At 40.3% G+C, this 19007-nt stretch overlaps 1 protein-coding gene across 1 annotated transcript in view; it reads left to right on the plus strand.

Moving 5' to 3' along the window:
• Positions 1–10044, plus strand: part of ghrhrb (growth hormone releasing hormone receptor b) — a 34243-nt gene extending 24199 nt beyond the window's left edge. The window contains exons 4-13 of the mRNA XM_041935288.1: positions 1136–1236; positions 2144–2241; positions 2588–2720; positions 5197–5350; positions 5454–5514; positions 7240–7309; positions 8432–8523; positions 8608–8737; positions 8919–8960; positions 9850–10044. Coding sequence (XP_041791222.1) covers positions 1136–1236; positions 2144–2241; positions 2588–2720; positions 5197–5350; positions 5454–5514; positions 7240–7309; positions 8432–8523; positions 8608–8737; positions 8919–8960; positions 9850–10044 — 1076 coding nt within the window. The remainder of the gene's footprint in view (positions 1–1135; positions 1237–2143; positions 2242–2587; positions 2721–5196; positions 5351–5453; positions 5515–7239; positions 7310–8431; positions 8524–8607; positions 8738–8918; positions 8961–9849) is intronic.
• Positions 10045–19007: the final 8963 nt, after the last annotated feature.

Raw genomic sequence — 19007 nt, forward strand, 5'->3', positions numbered from 1 at the left:
TGTTGATTAGACATTAACTGTGTCTCTGCAGCATGTATGTTTGAGTTTATGGTTTGATCTTAAGAGTTCGGTTCACCCAAATTTCATTAATGATAATAGTAATAATGATAATAATTAACTTTATTTATATAGCACAATTCTTGCATAAAATGCAACCCAAAGTTCTTATTATAAAAGCAAATGATATAGTAATAATAACAATGTATGAATAATGTACTCTCCCATGTACCCCAGTAGTATCTGGCCATGCACACAGTTTTGGTTTATTTGCTGAGTGTTTGATGCTACATGGCCAGAGGTATGTGGATACCTAAACATTACACCCATATGGGATTATTGAATGTCTCAGAGAGAGAGAGAGAGAGAGAGAGAGAGAGAGAGAGAGAGAGAGAGAGATCGGGCTTGGGTTGGACTCAGGCTGTGTGTGCATAAACTCACAGAGCATACATAGGCCACTCTATCAAATATTGTTATATTGATTGTATTTTGTACATACACATGTGTTACATGCATATGAATGGGACAGTTCAGCTGAGTTCAGCAGTTCAGTTCAGTTCAGCAGAGCATCAGAGGGAGGTTGAAGCATGGGGATGGCTAGTCGGTATTGATGTTTGTGGGCGTGATTATCCGTGGTACTGGTAGTTATGTTTGAGGCCTATAATAAATTGACCTTGCAGTAGCGTGTGTGTGATTGCGTGTATCAGGGAGAGCAATTTAGATTTTTGGGGAATCAACTCTGCTAGCTATTAAATGATGTTTTGTTACTGGGAGCATTGAAACTATATCAAATGAAGATTTTTATGCTTTTTTTTCATTTGCATGTCTTGGTTATATAAATACTCACCCAGGGAATAGAGAAATGTCTTCAGTCTCTAAATATTCCCACAAATGCAAACACTTGTTTTAGTCCTGTGTGTGTGAGCTGTTTATTAGCTCTTCCACTGCTTCCCTCGAGTGACTGATAAATGCCACATCTCTCACTTCTGACTGATTTGGGTTCAGATTTGGTCTCTGCGTATTCTCCCTAGTTGTGTTTCCCTGCTCAAGTCCTCTTATAGATTTCTCAGCTTCCCCCGGCGCCTTACTGTTGGCATGTCTTCTGCCATCGCCACTGAGAGGCTCATGCGTTTTTCAGGTTATATCTACAGGAACTGCACTGAGGGTGGATGGTCCGAGCCCTACCCCTCCTATGAGGAGGCCTGCACGTTCGCAGAGTATGAAGAGACAGCACCAGAGGTAAATGTTTTACATGATTACTTCTGTGTAGTTTTGGGTTAGGCTAAATGACAGATCTTCAAGCAGGCTGTAAAATAGATGATTGACACTTCTCGCGTTCTCTGACGCATCAACATCAACCATTTGATCATTGGTCATTTGACTGTTTGGTCATTTTTTAAAATGCTAAAAATGCCATTTATATACATGTTTCATGAACAGTGACTGCTTGCTGTTGAACACATATTGACTCTGAGCTCTAAGTAACAAAAGAGAAACAAGTGTCTTGCTGTCATCCGGGTGTAGAAAGTATGTGGAAGGAGGTTGAGATGGATGATTTCAAGTGCCTGTTCGTACAGAGATGCGCTGCTCAAGAGAAACACTTTGAACTTAATTGAACAAGGGCAGATCACCTCTCAAACAGTAAAGTGCAAGTGAAGAATAGAGCGTTACACTGCCAGTGTAGACAGCCGCTGTACTGCGGCCACGTCATCTCCCCAAAGTTCACGAAAAGGTCCAACACATCGTCAGACTCGACTGATACTCGCTGTTCGTTCTGCAGACTCTCCACAAGAAGAACTGGCAGGATGTGATCAGCTTTCTTCAATGTTACATCTGCTTAATTACAAAACTCCATTCAAATCGAGTCAGCTGCATTAATCCTGCAGCAAAGTTTGCAGAAAACGCATGTCAGTCACTTAAGACGTGCCACATGGGCCTTACCTCCAAAGTGTTGAACCAGTTTATACGGGTTTAAGATTTTTTCGTACAAATGCAAATTTACTGCCGTGTTTTGTAAGTACATGTTCTCATCTCATTAATTAACACTTGTAAGGATGAGTGTGAAGGGTATGAGTGAGTGATTCATTATTAACTGCTAACATCGATTTATTTTTTTAATTCTTTTCTGTCATTTTTTACATTTCAGACCACATACTTCTCCAACTTCAAACAGGTGTACACCGCTGGATACGCTACCTCCCTCATCTCTCTTATATCAGCGATTTTTGTCTTCACTGTGTTCAGGTAACATCAGCAAGTGCCCTAAAACAACCTTTTTTTAACGTTCAAATGACAGCGCCCTCTAGCTGCTGTAGTGATTATCAGGCGATGTTATTATAGAGCCATAATGTCGAGGTAGAGGTGGGGAGGATGTATGTGCCAGCAAAACTTGAGTTTTTACATGTGAGTCTGCTGTTAGCCTACAGTTTCCAGATTTCAATTTTGATTTATTGTTTCAAATAACATGTTGTTGCTTAATTTGAACAACAAAAAGTGCGAAACTAAACTCAACACAGTCCACATGTGTTTCACAGAGATCCCTCCTTGTAAAAGATAAAATGACTCAGGAAAGCTTTCCTCTGCACTGCAGGAAGTTTCACTGCACCAGGAACTACATCCACATCAACCTGTTCGTCTCCTTCATCCTGAGAGCGAGTGCTGTCTTCATCAAAGATGGCGTTCTGTTCTCTGATGAAAACCTGGACCACTGCTTCATGTCTACCGTGAGTCGGCTTTGAAGCCCCACTACAGCTCCATTAGTAGGTCTTTATTTATCCTTCGCTGAATTAAAACAGCGGTGCCACTTCTAATGGAAAGACACTAAAACACAGTACAAGTAGTCTAGTCCTGTATTCAAAAATCCATCTTCCAACAGTAAACATGTCACTTGAATGTATTAAATACACCCAAAGTGTCAAAAGTAAAAATAGAGAGAGTCAAGACGAGAAGATGTGGGTGACTGTCATGCTTTCAAAGCAGTTTAAAAAGCAAATGAAGAAGAATATGGAAGGATAAAAAAGATGAGAAAATTAAGTATAAGATGACAACAATATTTTATGATCTTAACTCAAATTGGATGCAAAGGAAGAAAGAACAAAGGATAGGAAAAGAGAAACCAGAAGGGGAAAGAAACAATATGTCGTAAAAGGAAATCTAGCTACAAATCTTCTGGAGATGCATGACCTCTCCATCAAATGGGACCTTCTCCCCAGGTGTGGAGTGCCATACGTATGTGGAAAAAAGCTTCTTGTGGTTCAAGAGGGAGCTGCACAAAGCCTGATACATTTGTGGCTGGAGAATCAATGACCCACAAGTTTGCACAACACACCTGACACACTTACACATAACACACTTAAGTACCTCAATGTTGCAGTGCAACGCTAAGTGAATGTTCTTATATACTTTCTACCTGTCTAGTAACTTTATGACAACTGGTAAGTTAGTTCAGCTAGTTGTTTGGAGTTGGGGGGGCATAAAGCTCACAAACTCAGAGGAGCAGGAAGGAGTAGGACTGAAATGCTGAGAGTGACTGAGCGGAGCCTGTATGAGCATTAATGACGAGCGCTTGTCTTCGCGTCTTTCTGCTGATGAGGCCACCTGGAGTGAAGGTAAGCGTCCCTCTTGCGTGGCCACGAGGCTACGAGGGGCCATCGTCGCCACGTCACCGTGACTCACGAGGGTGAAGAGAGCCGTGAGAGAGGCAAGGTGACGATGAGAGAAAGCTGCTGTGCTCTATCTGAACCAAATCTGAACAGATGAAACACAACAACCAACACAACAACGTGAGACTGGAAGTACAGTAGCAACCAAATTACTCGGAGAATCATTAATTACTCATCAATTACTCATTAGCCTAATTACTAGCGTCTGTCCAGCTCCTGCCCAACACAGAATGGCTGACACCCAAAGACCCTTGCTGGAGAAAATGGAACATTTAGCTGCTGAGAAAACAGTTAATATTCTCATGAGTCTGTGGAGACCAAATCAGAGAAAAGGAATGAATATTAAGGAGGACAGGAAGAACATCAGAGTGAAAAAACACTGGTTAGTTCAAATCCTCAAGCCTCTCCTAGAAGTGGAACACCAACCTATTGTTTGGAAATATGAACCATGAACAAATCAGACCCTTGCGCGACTTTTCTTTCAAAAGTAAGCATCTAAACAGGGTGGAGTTCGTGCAAATCACATCATTTTAAATCAAGTTTTACCAACCAGTACTATAAACCTAGTGCTAACTAGCTCTACCGTAGCTTCACTGCCTTCTGCGTGGAACTTGTAACATGTAGGGATGTGTAGCTTTAGCTTCAGTCCTTTAGCATTATATCATGCAAAGCAATCGTGCATATGTAACACCCAGTTACAGGGTTATCATTTATAAGTGAATCTGCCAGAAACATTAAAAAGCCAGCTGGACCTCCCAATTCTAGCTGTGTGTGTCGCAACTCTGAACACACACAGCTAGCTCAGACACAACATGTACATAAGTAGTGGAAGGCAGGCAAACTTATTTCAACACTACTACACCGCTACAGTCTGGAGGCCAAACCTTTCTCCACACTACATTCATTTGCTAACGTTTAGCGTACTTTGCAGATTCAGATTGATAATAAGCTGACACGAGCGCTCAGGCACGAAGATCAGGACTCAAATGCATGACTCAGACAGACCGGGGTAAAACTGCACAAGGCTACTTTTAATAACAAAAAGGTTCTTTACAAAAATGATGAACAAAAGGCGCACGGATCTCAGAATACAAACAAAAAGTGCTAAGGATATTTTTAGTTCTCAAAAAGGCAAGGAAATCAAAAACTCTCTCAAGGTAACTCGATGTACAAGGAATAGACGCTGAACTGACATGAAACACAATTGCAACAAGACAATCTGGCCCAGGACAAGGAGAGACGCAGACTATATTTACATGAGGTAACAAGGAACAGGTGGAGACAATCAGGGCGGGGCAGACAATCAGACAGGTGGGAAAACACACCGGGAAATCAGGGGTCTGGAATGAGAGGAGAGTTAGGGTTTCACAATAAAACAGGAAGTGCAAGACAAAACTTGACGCTAGTGAAACAAACAACTCAAGAGACACGACGAGACATAACATAAGCAGGTAAGATGTGGGTACTTCTTCCATCCCTGCCACCTGCTGATTGCACAAATCTGATGCTTGTGGCCCTTGTTGCTTTTGTCCCTCAGACATCCTGTAAATCAGCGGTGGCCTTCTTCCAGTTCAGTATCCTGGCCAACTACTTCTGGCTGCTGGTGGAGGGAATGTACCTGCAGACGCTGCTTGCTCTCACCTTTGTCTTCCAGAAGAAATACTTCTGGTGGTACATCCTCATCGGCTGGGGTGAGCGCGCTGCTAATAGTGATCCTTCTCTTTCCCCTTTCTTTGTTAGAGCTCTGCTTTGGCTCCTTCCTAATGATCATGTCACTCTGTTTGTGCCTCCTAGGTCTCCCAGCAACAATCATAACGGCATGGATCCTCACTCGCAACTTCTATGATAACAGGGGGTGAGCTGCTGCAGCAGAATCAGAGAAAATGTCACATGTCACACACACAACAATAAGGAAACAATAGGAATCAATAGGCATTGTGTCCCAATTTCCCAATAAGACCCACTGCCATTAATCTCTGTGTCCAACCACCACAATACCTGGTAGGTGAGACATGATGATCTCATCATGATTTAGCCCTTTTTTACAAACACTTGTGTACTGTGTGTGTATGTCCACACAGGTTTCTGTGCAGGTGAAATTGAAGACATGCACAACATGGGTTAAAACAACCTGGCATCAGCTTTTATTCAGGGACGCTTATGCAAATCAGATGAACTCCCACTGGGTTAATTTATATCTGCAGTCTTGTAGGATTTTTTCTGCTATGGGTTTTAGTTGTGACGAGCCGTGCTGCGCAGAGTCACAAGCAAGTGGACCGTGCTGGCACAACTCCACTGGGTTTTCCATTACAACAATGTGGTGGTGTGGAAAAGGTGTTGCCTACCTTTCTCACCTTCATCATACTGACCACCAGTCCATGGAAAAGCCTTATTAGCAAATACATTGCTAAATGAAAAAAAATCAATGCCCCTGATGGTATTTTGGAACATTCTTAGTAAAGGTCCCCTTTTATAGAAATTAAAGAAATAGTTTTGGCAAATACACTAATCAACTTTGTTAATGAGAAAGTCAATCAACAGCCCTCTCATGACTCATAAAAACAAAAAATAAGCTACAGTGAGCAGCCATTTATCTTCAAAAGACTTGAAACATGGTGAAACAGTTAGCCTCACTCAAAGCTAATATAATCCAACTGCCAGCACCTCTATTAGGACTGTCAACACATGTTCTAAATTCAGATTTATATTCGCATTGTAAAAAAAATCTGTGTATCAAATTTTGAACATTTTAATACGAGTGAGGGGGGATCACTGCATGCATTGACAGCACTTTATTTACTGTTGAAGTTTGACATATTTAATATAATGTTATATATAAGTCTCTTCTGGTTATAATGTCTTAAGAAATTTACTCCTGACTTAGATGTAAAAAATATTAAATATTCCGGCTCCACATGCAGTTTCCCAACGTTGCTTCTTCTGCTTCCACCTTCTCCCTCTGTGAATTAAGAGTTTATATCAACCAAACCAGAATTAGTGATGATTACTGGAAAAATGACAAATGAACCAAGAAGGTTTTGGGAGTTTTATTTTGTTCTTGAAGTTTGACATTTTAAGTGTGTTTTATGATGATAAAAGTAGTGTTTTGGACTAAACAAATAATATATCCTTTGTTAATGAGCTTTAGAGGTGCTGGTAGGCAGATTTTGGTACTGTTGGGAAGACCCAGGCAACCTGTTAAACCCTGTTTTACAGTCTTTGTGCTAAGCTAAGCTAACCAGCGTCTGGCTGTAGCCTTAAATGTCACAGATAGACATGAGAGTGGTGTCAATATTCTCATCTAATACTCCGCAAGAAAGAAAATAACTAGATTTCCCTAAATGAAATTGAAGTGTCATACTTGAAAAGATACAGCAAACTAAAAATCTGTGTTCATATGATAAGAAAAAAGTTCATCTTGGATTTGGATTTAGACTTTCCTGGAAGGATTGGCCTCTAGTATTTCTAACACAGCGGTCCGTCTGAACACTGTGAGTTGTTGTGTGTTTCATGATGAGATGTGCAATATTGTTCTTCTGTGACTGGTTTGTTTATCTCATTACTGTCTGCTGTGTCTCAGGTGCTGGGATGACACAGATGTGGCCTTCATCTGGTGGATCATAAAAGCTCCAATAACCGCGTCACTACTGGTGAGTACAGAGCAGTTACAGCTGGAGCTACTGAGGAATTAGAAGGTCAGGCTTGTCTTTTGACTCTGCACCAGTTACTGCAGACGCTTACCTGGTGTTTACATTATATGCAACAATAACAAGTCAAGCAAAGTTGATTCATTTCCTGCTTGGATGCTGGGAAGCTTGTTGTCTCTGGCAGTTAACACCAACAGCCAATCAGTGTACTTCCTTGTTTCCCTGCTGGCGTGATTTTGTTTTGTTTGAGTGAGAGGTATAATCAAGCTCTCTGTTTTATTCTTTTTCTTTAGGCTTATATCTTTTTTTCATTTTATTTTTTCCCACAATTTGGAAACGTTAGTTCTCTTGGAACATGAAAATAATTTATGCTGTGGGTATTTTAAAACGAATGGGTACATATCCTATTATTGCAGGGTACAGTATGACTAACTCACCTTCAAACTGGCATTTTAGAGAAAATTAAAAAGAATTTGTACTATGTAAGTACCAAGTATTCCAATATGTCGGGGTACAATGTGACCTAATTAGGAAGCTGGAAGCCTAATGTCAACACCACAGACAAAAGCTATACAAAAAAGTGCCTCAGATGCCAGACTCAGTGGATTTAATGTCCTCCCAAATGCCAGATTGTTGCTCAGTAGGTCACACTGCACTGTAATATGCCAGAATAATTGAGTAAAAAATACTTTACTACTAGTATTTTCTTTTTACATTTGTCACCTCTTTATTCTCCAATGTCACATCCTGTTTCCTTGTACCAACATGTATCTGTTGGTACGCACTGTGTAAACAGGCTGTAATCTAAAGTGAAACCAAAATATTTTTTTCAGAGATTTGATTTTAGTTTTTTTTTCCACACATATACACATATTATTATTAGTTCTAATATTAGTAGCATTATCGTTGAGTTCTGTGGATAGCTATTATATCCAGGCATTGTTACCCCTCTTTGTTCTTCAGTGTAGAATGACAGGTTTCCTGGTACCACAGTCCTCGTCGCTGCGGGTTTGATGTGATAACACAGCAGCAGGCCAGCAAATAAAAATGGCTGCAGCTGTGGCGTGAATGCTGTGGTGGTTCTTTCACATTTTGCTTGACAGCTCTTCATTTGGTTTCATGCAGGTGAACTTCATCATCTTCATCAACGTGATCCGCATTCTGGTCCAGAAGCTGAGATCTCCCGGTGTCGGTGGCAACGACACCAGTCACTTCAAGTGAGAGGAGAATGAATATCACTCAGCTGCACACACAAATGACATGCACATGTGTTCATGGGTCTGTTTCTGCAATGTGTGCAGGAGGCTGGCCAAATCCACTCTGCTGCTCATCCCTCTGTTTGGGATGCACTACATGGTGTTTGCCTTCCTGCCAGAAAACACCGGAGCAGAGGCCCGAATCTTCATTGAGCTCGGTTTGGGGTCCTTCCAGGTAAAACACACAACACGGATACAAAAGAAAGTAAGGAGATTAAACCGCAACGGCATGCTAAACATAAAAATTCTATTTTTCTTGGAAACGTAGTGAGAGTTACATACAGACAGGTTTGCTCAGGATGCACAACATATTTTTGATATTTAACAGTTTTGGTTGCTATTTGTCTTCTCTGAAGGGTTTCGTTGTGGCCCTGCTCTACTGTTTCCTGAATGGTGAGGTAAGTAAATACTGTCCAACATTTGGCTCATTATTATGCCTCTGTGCCTGTGACAGCTGTGGCTGGAAGCTTTATGTTTCTGACAGTCAGTCTGTACAGACCTCTGGCCCATTCTCATTAATGTGATGTCTCAGGAATGCTTGGAGGGAATTTCTTCAAGTTCGGCATAAACGATGAACTGATTAGATTTTGGTGGTCAAAGGTAACTTTGGCAACACAAAACACTTTTGTGGCCATAACTCAAGAATTCACACATTAATTATGACAAGACCTCACAAAAATGTCACAAAGGGTAAAATGATGGAGTGATGATGTTTTATATCCAGAAGGTCAAAGGTCAGTGCAAAATAAGAGCAGGAACTACTTTCAAGTAATGTGCAAGGCAGATTGTGACCATTTTTCACATTTGGTCAGACACTGAGTTGGTTACACTAATCTTGGGCGTCCACCTTGAAACTGAGCTGATTGTAAAGATCTTCTGTGCTGTCAGGTTCAGGATGTGTGTGAAGCCTCCACGGTTTACAGTTTGTAGCTTCTTTGCAGCAACATCCATATTTGAAGCGTTCTAAGCATCCTAAATCATTATTACTTTGCAATATAGCTGAATTCTAGTTCATATTTATTGACAGTTAAAGAACTATAGAAGTAGTTTAGCATGTCTTACCAAATCAACCATGAATTCACAGCTGGGAAATCAAGGTTAAAATCTATGGTGTGTTTTAGAAAGTCGTCAGATAGTAGCTGTATTTAATTAAAATCTGCAAGTTTACTAGAATGGCGCCTTTGTAGACATGGAGGGGAAAAGCCCAGCACAGACCAAAACGAGCATTGCAATGTTTACTTTTCTTTCTGTGTGTCTTCATGTGCGGATGTTGATGTGTGCGTTCAGGTGCAGGCAGAACTGAAGAAGAGGTTTTGGAAGTGGCAGACTCAGAGCTACCTGAGCTACAGTAAGCGACGGCGTACGTTGTTCACTGAAAGCAGCACGGTCACTCAGATATCCGTCCTGGACAAATCCAGCCCCAAAGATCAGCCGGCCTCGGAAACACACGCCCTCACAGCCAGCAACGTCTCCACGGTCTGAGGGACATCCGACAGCGCTGCTCCTCACCTGCTTGGTATTTGGACGTCATCCCGAGCAAGTGACTAAACCACAGAGCCTCATTGTTGAATGTTTATACGAATTATCTGCAGAATCCCACACAGGCTGTCAAATTTACAGGTGTTAACTTAAGTCTAAATTATTTTTATTTGCACTATCCCACAAGTCTTTGACATTAAACTTTCCCCATGATATCAATTATTTTTCAACTTACAGGCTTTAGTATTTGCAGGCAGAGAGGTCTCGTCTTCTTTTGTTTTTTGAGTTTATCATTGGCAACATTTTGCTTTGGGGGCCCTCCTCCAGAGCTTACTCACCACCACCAAGGATTTTCTCCCCTTTTATAATAGCACTCATATCACTAGCACACAATGAATGTCAATTCAAAACACTGTCCTTTCATTTCTTTAGAGATATCTGATTAAAATTCAGAGTTATGATTGGTTTCTTCTGTCAGAGCTCCCCTGAGTGCTTCTGGTTCAAGTCTCAGCTGCTGTGTTTTGTGCTAACATGCTGTGTTTGTGTTGTTTTTGCTCATGATTTCGCATGCTAAGCCATTCACGGGGGAAAATAGATTTTCCTTTTTTGTGGTCTCAAGTGGCAAAAAGATGGACAGCGATCCAGAGGAGTAGGAGCAGGAGAGGACAGCCAGGAAATGTTTGCAGCCGTGAGGTTCAGAAGTGGAGAGCCGCCACCATTTTCAGCCTTGAAGGAGAGCAGAAAATTGAAAAAAATGACTCCCTGATCAGTGCAGTCCTCCTCTCAGCCAACACACTATCATGGGAGTTTCACAGTTTCATGCACAGACCGGCCAGTAGGAGTCGCTAGTGCAGCAAGAAGAACCCTCACAGGCTTCCCACCCACAAATTAAACATAGCTGATTATATTTGCAGGAAACACGTGGACAAGCCAGAGGTGCTGTTAGAATGAGTCAAACCTCTGGGATTTCTTTTATAGACACATTCTCTAAATATAGCTGCAATCTAACTAATAGTCACACTTTGGGTAGATGTCCACCACCGTCTGGTGGGCAAAGCTTTCTACTTCTTGACTATTCTAGGTGCGAGTAATTTGCCAGGAATTCTGGGTAAATTGAGACTTTTTTCAAAGTAAAAAACGTGGCTGATCGAGCAATGGCGGCAAACCGCTCAGCCCTCATAGTCCCACAACAGCAGTTACGAGGACAGTGTACTGGGGAAACTCGCAAAGACAATACAAAAATCCTGCAGTGAAATCTCAGCGCAGCGTAGACAGTGTGGTGTGGTTGAGGACAGTGTCCAGATAACAATGACTGATCACGTCACTGCTGCGTATTTCTTACAGGCTACTCTCTGAAAACATTTTCTCTTCTTAAGGATTGCTTCACAGCATTATTAACAGATTATGTGGTATGTTTTTTTTTTTTTTTTTTGGTGCCACTGCTCAGCAGGTGTGTCTGCTTGTTACTATGGAAACATTGGTTTTAGTCCTGAGTTACCCCGGCACTGGGGTGGTTAACTTTTTTTGGCTTAAAATAAGTCATTCTTTGGGGGTTTTTTTTTAAGACTGTCTAACTTGCATAAGACTGATCTGTCCTTACCCCCACGTCACCTGCTGCACTTATTTATTGGAGCGTTGGTCTTTCCCAGCCATTGGTACTAAGTCACTCGAGTGAGTCTACAGCTGATTACATTTATCTACTACAGTCCCTGAAAGGACATGCTGTTCACATGATTTCCTCACAATACTCTGATCACTACTTCAAATCAAATCAAATCAAACTTTATTTATATAGCACTTTTCATCCATTTAAAATGCAACACAAAGTGCTTCACAAGATAAAAGAATACAACAACAGAGAGAATAAAAGCATAATATGACAGACAATATCCCACTTCCAGATATACACACATGCGCTCACACAAACACTCACAAAACACACACACACATATACACACACATACACACAGTGCTGAGACATGGCAGGGCACTGAGGAACCATGTGAGGAAACACCTATGGGAGCCATCCACACTGGGAAGCGCCACAGCCTGCGGCCACCGGGAGCGCCGCCACAGAGACCACCCAGACGCCGATGGACAGGGGCAGACTCCGCACTTAATGCAGAGCCACCCAAGTCCCTCGGGCCCAGGCGGCCTCCAAGCACCGGCCCCCGTGGGCAGACTGGGCATACACCCCAGTGTGGAGGCCCCCACATGAGGAAACACTGAAGCTAGGAGTTAAAAGACTAAAGAAAAAATAAATAAATAGATAAATAACCAAATAAATTAAAGATAAAAGCAGGTATAATGCACAAAAATTAAAAGCTTTAAGAAAGTTAAAAATGTAGAGCAAAAATAGACAAATAAATAACTAATAAATAGTAAGTAATAAATAAAAGTAATAAGATTTTAAGATGTAATACTGATAAAGTGCATAACTAAGAACAAGTCATAAGAAATATAAGCAGTAAAAATAGCATAATAGAAGAATTCAAAGTTTAAAAGAGATCAGTTAAAGGCCAAACCAAAAAGGTGAGTCTTGAGCCTCCTTTTAAAAACATCAACAGTCTCTGCAGTCCTGATGCTCTCCGGCAGGCTATTCCATAGTCGAGGGCTGTAATGGCTGAATGCAGCCTCCCCGTGGGTTTTTGTATTAACTCTAGGAATAATTAAAAGTCCAGTGCCGGAGGACCTCAGGACCCGCGAGGGTTGATATGATAAAAGCATGTCAGATAAATAAGTGGGCCCAAGACCATTAAGACATTTAAAAACTAATAAAAGAACCTTAAAATCGATCCTGAAACACACGGGGAGCCAATGCAGCGATTTTAAAATCGGTGTAATGTGAGCCCGCCCTCTGGTCTTCGTCAGCACGTGTGCGGCTGAGTTCTGTAATAGTTGCAGGTTAGAAATGGTCTTTTTGGGGAGGCCAGAGAGCAGGGCATTACAGTAGTCTAAACGACAGGAGATAAAAGCATGCATCAGCACCTCCGTGTTAGCTTGAGAGAGAAATGGGCGGACTCTGGCTATATTCTTAAGATGATAAAAACCTATTTTTGTTACATTTTTAATATGTAGAATAAAATTCAGCTCAGAGTCAAAAATGACGCCCAGGTTCTTTACACATTGTGTTGGTTTAAAATCTTGTAGTTTTGGTAAAGGTTTCTCTCTCTTGCCTTCAGGACCAATGACTAAGACCCCTGTTTTGTCCTGGTTGAGCTGTAGGAAATTCTCTGCCATCCATGAATTTATATCTAAAATACAGTTAAAAAGAGCATGAATTGGCCCTGTGTCTTCAGGAGACACGGCAATGTACAGCTGTGTGTCATCTGCATAACTGTGGAAGCTGATGCCGTGTCTCCTGATGACGTCCCCAAGGGGAAGCATATATAGATTAAAAAGAATTGGACCTAAAATTGACCCTTGGGGCACCCCACAACTTGTTTTATGTGTTCTGGAGGAACATGTATCCAAACTTACCCGGAAATATCGATCTGTGAGATAGGAGCTGAACCAGCTAAAAACAGTACCAGAGAGGCCGACCAGGTTTCTCAGTCTGTTTAATAAAATGTGGTGATCTACTGTATCAAAGGCAGCACTTAGATCCAGTAGTACCAAGACTGTGAGTTTATGTGAATCTGCGTTATACCTAATGTCATTTAAAATCTTTAAAAGGGCCGTCTCTGTACTGTGGTTCATCCTAAAACCAGATTGGTATTTCTCCAAAATATTGATACTATTTAAAAAATCATTTAATTGATTAAAAAACAGCTTTTCTAATATTTTACTTAAAAATGGTAAGTTGGACACAGGTCTGTAGTTATTAAAAATGTTGGGGTCTAGGTTACTCTTCTTCAGAAGGGGCTTCACCACTGATGTTTTAAAGGCGGCGGGGAAGACGCCCGTCTGAAGAGAGTAATTTACAATATTTAAAATCTGTTCCTCAAAGAAGCCATAAAATGTTTTTAAAAGTGATGTGAGAATTGGGTCTAAAAGGCAGGTTGTTGGGTTTACTTGGGAGAAAGCTCGACCAAGTGTCCTTGCGTCCACCAGGGCAAAACTCTCCAGTGTTTCCTCAGGTAAAAGTAATGGTACAGGTGTGTTAAAAAATAAATTCTGTTGGGGTAAAAGACTGGATCTGATATTATCGATTTTATTTCTGAAGTGGTCTGCAAAGTCCTCACAGAGGGCATCTGATGGGGGTTTGGAGGGTTTTTTAAAATTGCTATTGGTTAAACGATCGATGGTGGAGAACAGGAATTTGGTGTACTTATGCACTTAACTCGATTTTGCAGATCTTTGTTTTATTTTTTATCTCCATGTTATTCTTGCTGTCACTGATTCAGTGCTACCAGTCTCTTGAATGGTACAATTTAATCATGCGACAGAATTCTAATAAGATTAAACCTTGGTTGTTTGATGGACCGTGCCCATGTTACCGTCCGTGGCTCTGCATGCAACATGCTGCACAGTGCACAAGCGCATATCTGGAGCACTAGACTGTAAAAGCTATTTATTTGTCAGATTATTGTTTTGATGTCTTTGTGTTAATGTAAATAGACCCGAACTAGAGTTTATGTGTATTTTATGAAAACAAGACAGTTTGTCCAACAGATTTATAGACCTTACTGAATGACCTTGTTACTGTAAAAAAAAAAATGAAGGGATCATAAAAAACAGATGAAAAGAGATTCAACTTTGCTTTGAAACAGATATGTTGGTATTTATACTCAACATCTTTTTTTGTATCATACATGTAAGTTAGTTTTATTCTTATATGCTGTAATATTGGAAAATGTGGAGAAAATGATACTATACATTCCCTTACTTGTTAGCATTGTTAGTAATGCTGATTGCTGTGCTAATGCTAATGCTAATCCAGGGCCTGTTTCCTCTGAGAAATAATTTTGGGAGACTAGCTGAGCTGCTTTCAAGGTGATGGCTCACAGTTTCTGTGTATCAGTGCTTTGAATTTATATTTTTTCCTGTGTTTTGACTTGGTTGGCGGTTAGCAGGTTCAGTACACTGTACATGTATATGTGCATTAGATATACTATATTCAGTGTTATTAATGGAAGGAAATACTGCATTACTTTGTCTATTGACCACTACAGTGCCTTTATCTTCAATTCTAACTCACTCTTTGTCTGCAATTCAGGTGGATTCAACCTACAGTAGGTTTGCACTCAAAATCTGTGTTACAAAATCATATATTTAAGATTGTCAGCCTGTACCATGTACTTGAGTCGTTGCCGTGCAGCATAACAGATGTGCTTCTGTGTTGTGTCAGATTCAAGACATGATGAGAATTGTGCTTAAATGGCAAAAACAAAGCTTTCATCCAATTTTCAAATTGTGCCGCTTTGATGTGATGTTTTTGAAAGGAATTTTTCAAGTCGTGTGTGAACTGTGCTTTTTAGATTCTATCCATTTACAGTGTTATTTCTCTTGTATTACTTGAAAAAATGATGTGGATGTTTCTTTCGCAGGTTCCGGTTTACTACATGAATGCAAGTTTCTCATTTGGTGTTTTCTTATTTGAGATGGAGGCAAACATTATGGGATAAGGCTGGCAATCATCTATATTTTCCTTATTGTCAACATCCCATGAAAAGACCAAAACCAATGTGTTAGTCCATTTCACAAAACTCTCTGATCCCACTCCCCTGTCTATGACACTCAGCTCCTAAACCCGTTTCCTACTGAAGACAAATAAAGGAATTAATAATGCATTTGTAGGGGACTATCTGAGCTGCAGTGTTGTACTGGGTGGCATGTTGATTCATTACCATGAACACACACACAGTATAATTTATTTTAACTAAATCTTGCATTTAACCATCCTGCTGCTCTAAATACTCACTAGAGCACCAAATGTGGATTAATCCGCCACTGAAAATAGTCCCCAACTCATGTGCAGCTTCCATCTGCGGAGATCTACTAAGAAATGGGGCTGAGAGGCACAGATAGGGTGACAGAGACAGACTAACACATATAATTAGTTGACAATAAAAAAAACCCAGAACTATCACCAGCCTTATCTTTTCAGCCAAAAGATGTCTGAATATTTACCACACACAACAACATTGAGCCAACAAGTTAAAAACATTTATTGTTGATACTTCCATAATGTACAAAAAACCCTTCTAATGTGCACACCGAAACAAGAGAAGATGGTGCACTGTGCAGTGAAAGCGACCAAATGAAGAAAGAGGAGCAGACAGAAGCAGGCTCGAGTGCTTAAAGTTACCGTTACATTCAGCTATCAGTACACAAACTGCTGAGCCCCATTTCTTTTTTTTTTTTTTACCTCTCACTGTTTAAAACAGGCAGTTTGTACAATGAAGCAAAGATAATCAAAGATAATCACCATTAAAAAGTGAAAAGGAAAAACATTTGAAACCAATGTTCTTGTCATGCTTTGTAGTAAAAATGCAGGAACAGAACAAAAAGAGCAGGTTGCATGGCACTTTACTTTTCCTCATGTCTACAAAGATTAACATTCAAAGGAAAAGTATTTGATGTGTCCTGATGGGACTATAGAGCTACAATTCGATAAATCGTTCACAGTTGAAACCCAATATCCCTCTTCTAGCTTAATAATTGCCTCATCTACTCAGTATGTTCGAAAACAAGGACAAAGCCCAGATTCCCTTAATGGCCTGAAAGCTCCCTCCCTTATGATTACATCTGCTGGTCAAATGAGATCAAAACGATTGAACACGCATGCATCAGCCTATTAGAGAGTACAGAGGCATTACAGGAGGCTTTATACTTTTAGCAAACACGATCACCATTTAAAAAACAAATGAGAACAACAACAGCGCAACTTTTTAAATGACAGCTATTCACTTTAAACCACAGAAAACTCCATTTACAAAGTACAATGTTGGCAGCTTATTTCCGTCTCGCACATTAAAACTGCAGTTTATTTAGTCACAAAGGTTGGCTACAGACCTTCAACACTTCAACTAACTACTTCATAGTTCAAAACAACAGGTTCAAATGAATATTTATTCCTACAATAATAGCAACATCTTTGTCTGACATCAACGTAGTACTGGCAATATAAGGCTCCAACTCCCATATTAACACTAAAGGAAATCTTTTATAAATACATCAGCAACATGAGGCTCATGACCTGGTGAGATTGTCATAATGTCTGTAATGAACTCAACTGAACATTCAACTGAACCAGAGCAGAGGTGGTGATTGTCCAGCCCTTTCCCCAAACATCACACGATGCAGCAGGGCCCCCCTATGGCTGCTGTTGGACCTGCACTGTTATTATCTCAGGCTGCGCTGAGGACAGGACAGTTTCCGGTCAGCCCTTCTGTTCTCTCTTTGCCTTTTGCATGGCCTGGGCTCTCGGAAATTACGAGTTTGGTAATTTGCAAGTCAAGAGGTGCAGGAACATTTAGTGAAAACAAAACTTGGCTAAAAAAGTGGAAAGTTTCAGATTTTAATATTATTTAATAACTATATTTCAGTGTCAGTGTAAAATTCTGAGTTATATGTGATCTAGATGTCAAAAACTCACTTTTTCAAATAGATTTAGCTGTTTTAACTAAGATTTAGGAGCGCAGCTAGCATTGAGGACACTGAGGTAATGTAGTCTTTACTGTGGACCTCTTTTTACCTGCAAATCACCAAAATCATGTTTAATGTGTGTCTTGAGGGAAAAACTCAAACTACTGTTATACTTCAATATTGTTATTAATTAATTAATTAATTATTATTATTAATATTATCAGTCATAAATAATGTGTTTTCAGAAAGACTTAACTAATATCTAGCTATCAATGAAGAGTTTTCTAGTTGTTATTTGATATTAGGTATTATTCCAGTGTTTGTCTTTAAAGACACTTTTAGACATTTGCAATTGATCCAAATTCTTTCCCTTCATGAAGGGGAAATTCAGTCATACTGAATTTGGAATACAGCCCCTTGAAAATTAGTTTAAAAAATGGTCTCATATTTTAAAGAGCATCATAAAGAAAAGTCTCCTGCGGTGCAGATGCATGAGAGTCCCATATTTTTCTGTTTTTTTCTGCTGTAGAGAAAAATAAAGGATGTATCTGTCATGTAAGAAAACATTTATTCTTGTGTGCATGTGATGTAGTGTTCTGAGCACTGACCTACTGTAGCACTGATTAATTCAAAACACTAATCTGTCGTATGTTCTGCTCATCTTTAGCAAAGACGAGTTAAAGTCATTTGAAGGCCTCCAGGTTTAAAACACTGATTTAGTCTTAAGCGTCATAAAAAGCACTTTGTTCAACCCTTTGCTTTACTTTGCAGTTTCGTTTTGAAATCAAAAGACAAAACTCTTTTTCCTTTTTAATCATCAACAGAAGTCAAAATACTTGTTTTGTGCTTAAAGGCACTTTTGGAGACACAAAGTAGAGTCGAACGTGGGGATTCAGAGGATAGTTGAGTCAGACCAAAGGAAAAATCTGCAGTGACATCAGTTGCAAAGCTAACGCAGCCTTTGCAAACAGATACGGCCGTGCAAAAACTCAACGAGCAGTCCATTAATTCGTCTTTGGAATGAGAGAATTGCCCCGAGTTAAAAGTCCCTCTCCGAAAGTGGCATCCATCTCGATGTGCTTGTTCTCAAATGCCACTAGAGACAATAACTGCAGAGAGACAGACGCACCGCGAGGTGGCGCGAAGGATTCGTCTGAAAAAAACAAACTCATCAAGCGAAAGTAAAACAGATTTTTCAAATGGTCGTTTTCAGGAACAAATGAGGAAATTTCATCCAAAAACAGCAAAGTGCTGCGATGTACCGGTTCCGATGAACCGCTCCTTCACTTCAACCAGTACAATGCTGACGCTTCTGCAGGAGGCTGCCGAAGAGCCTCAGCTTCAAAAAGTGACACGAGAAGCAGTATTACAGCCGGATAGACACTGAAGGTTCATGAAGAAAGAGAAACTGTTAAGAAATTCAACATCCAATCAAA

Source organism: Chelmon rostratus, chromosome 4, assembly GCF_017976325.1.
Source record: "Chelmon rostratus isolate fCheRos1 chromosome 4, fCheRos1.pri, whole genome shotgun sequence".
Taxonomy (NCBI): Eukaryota; Metazoa; Chordata; class Actinopteri; order Chaetodontiformes; family Chaetodontidae; genus Chelmon; species Chelmon rostratus.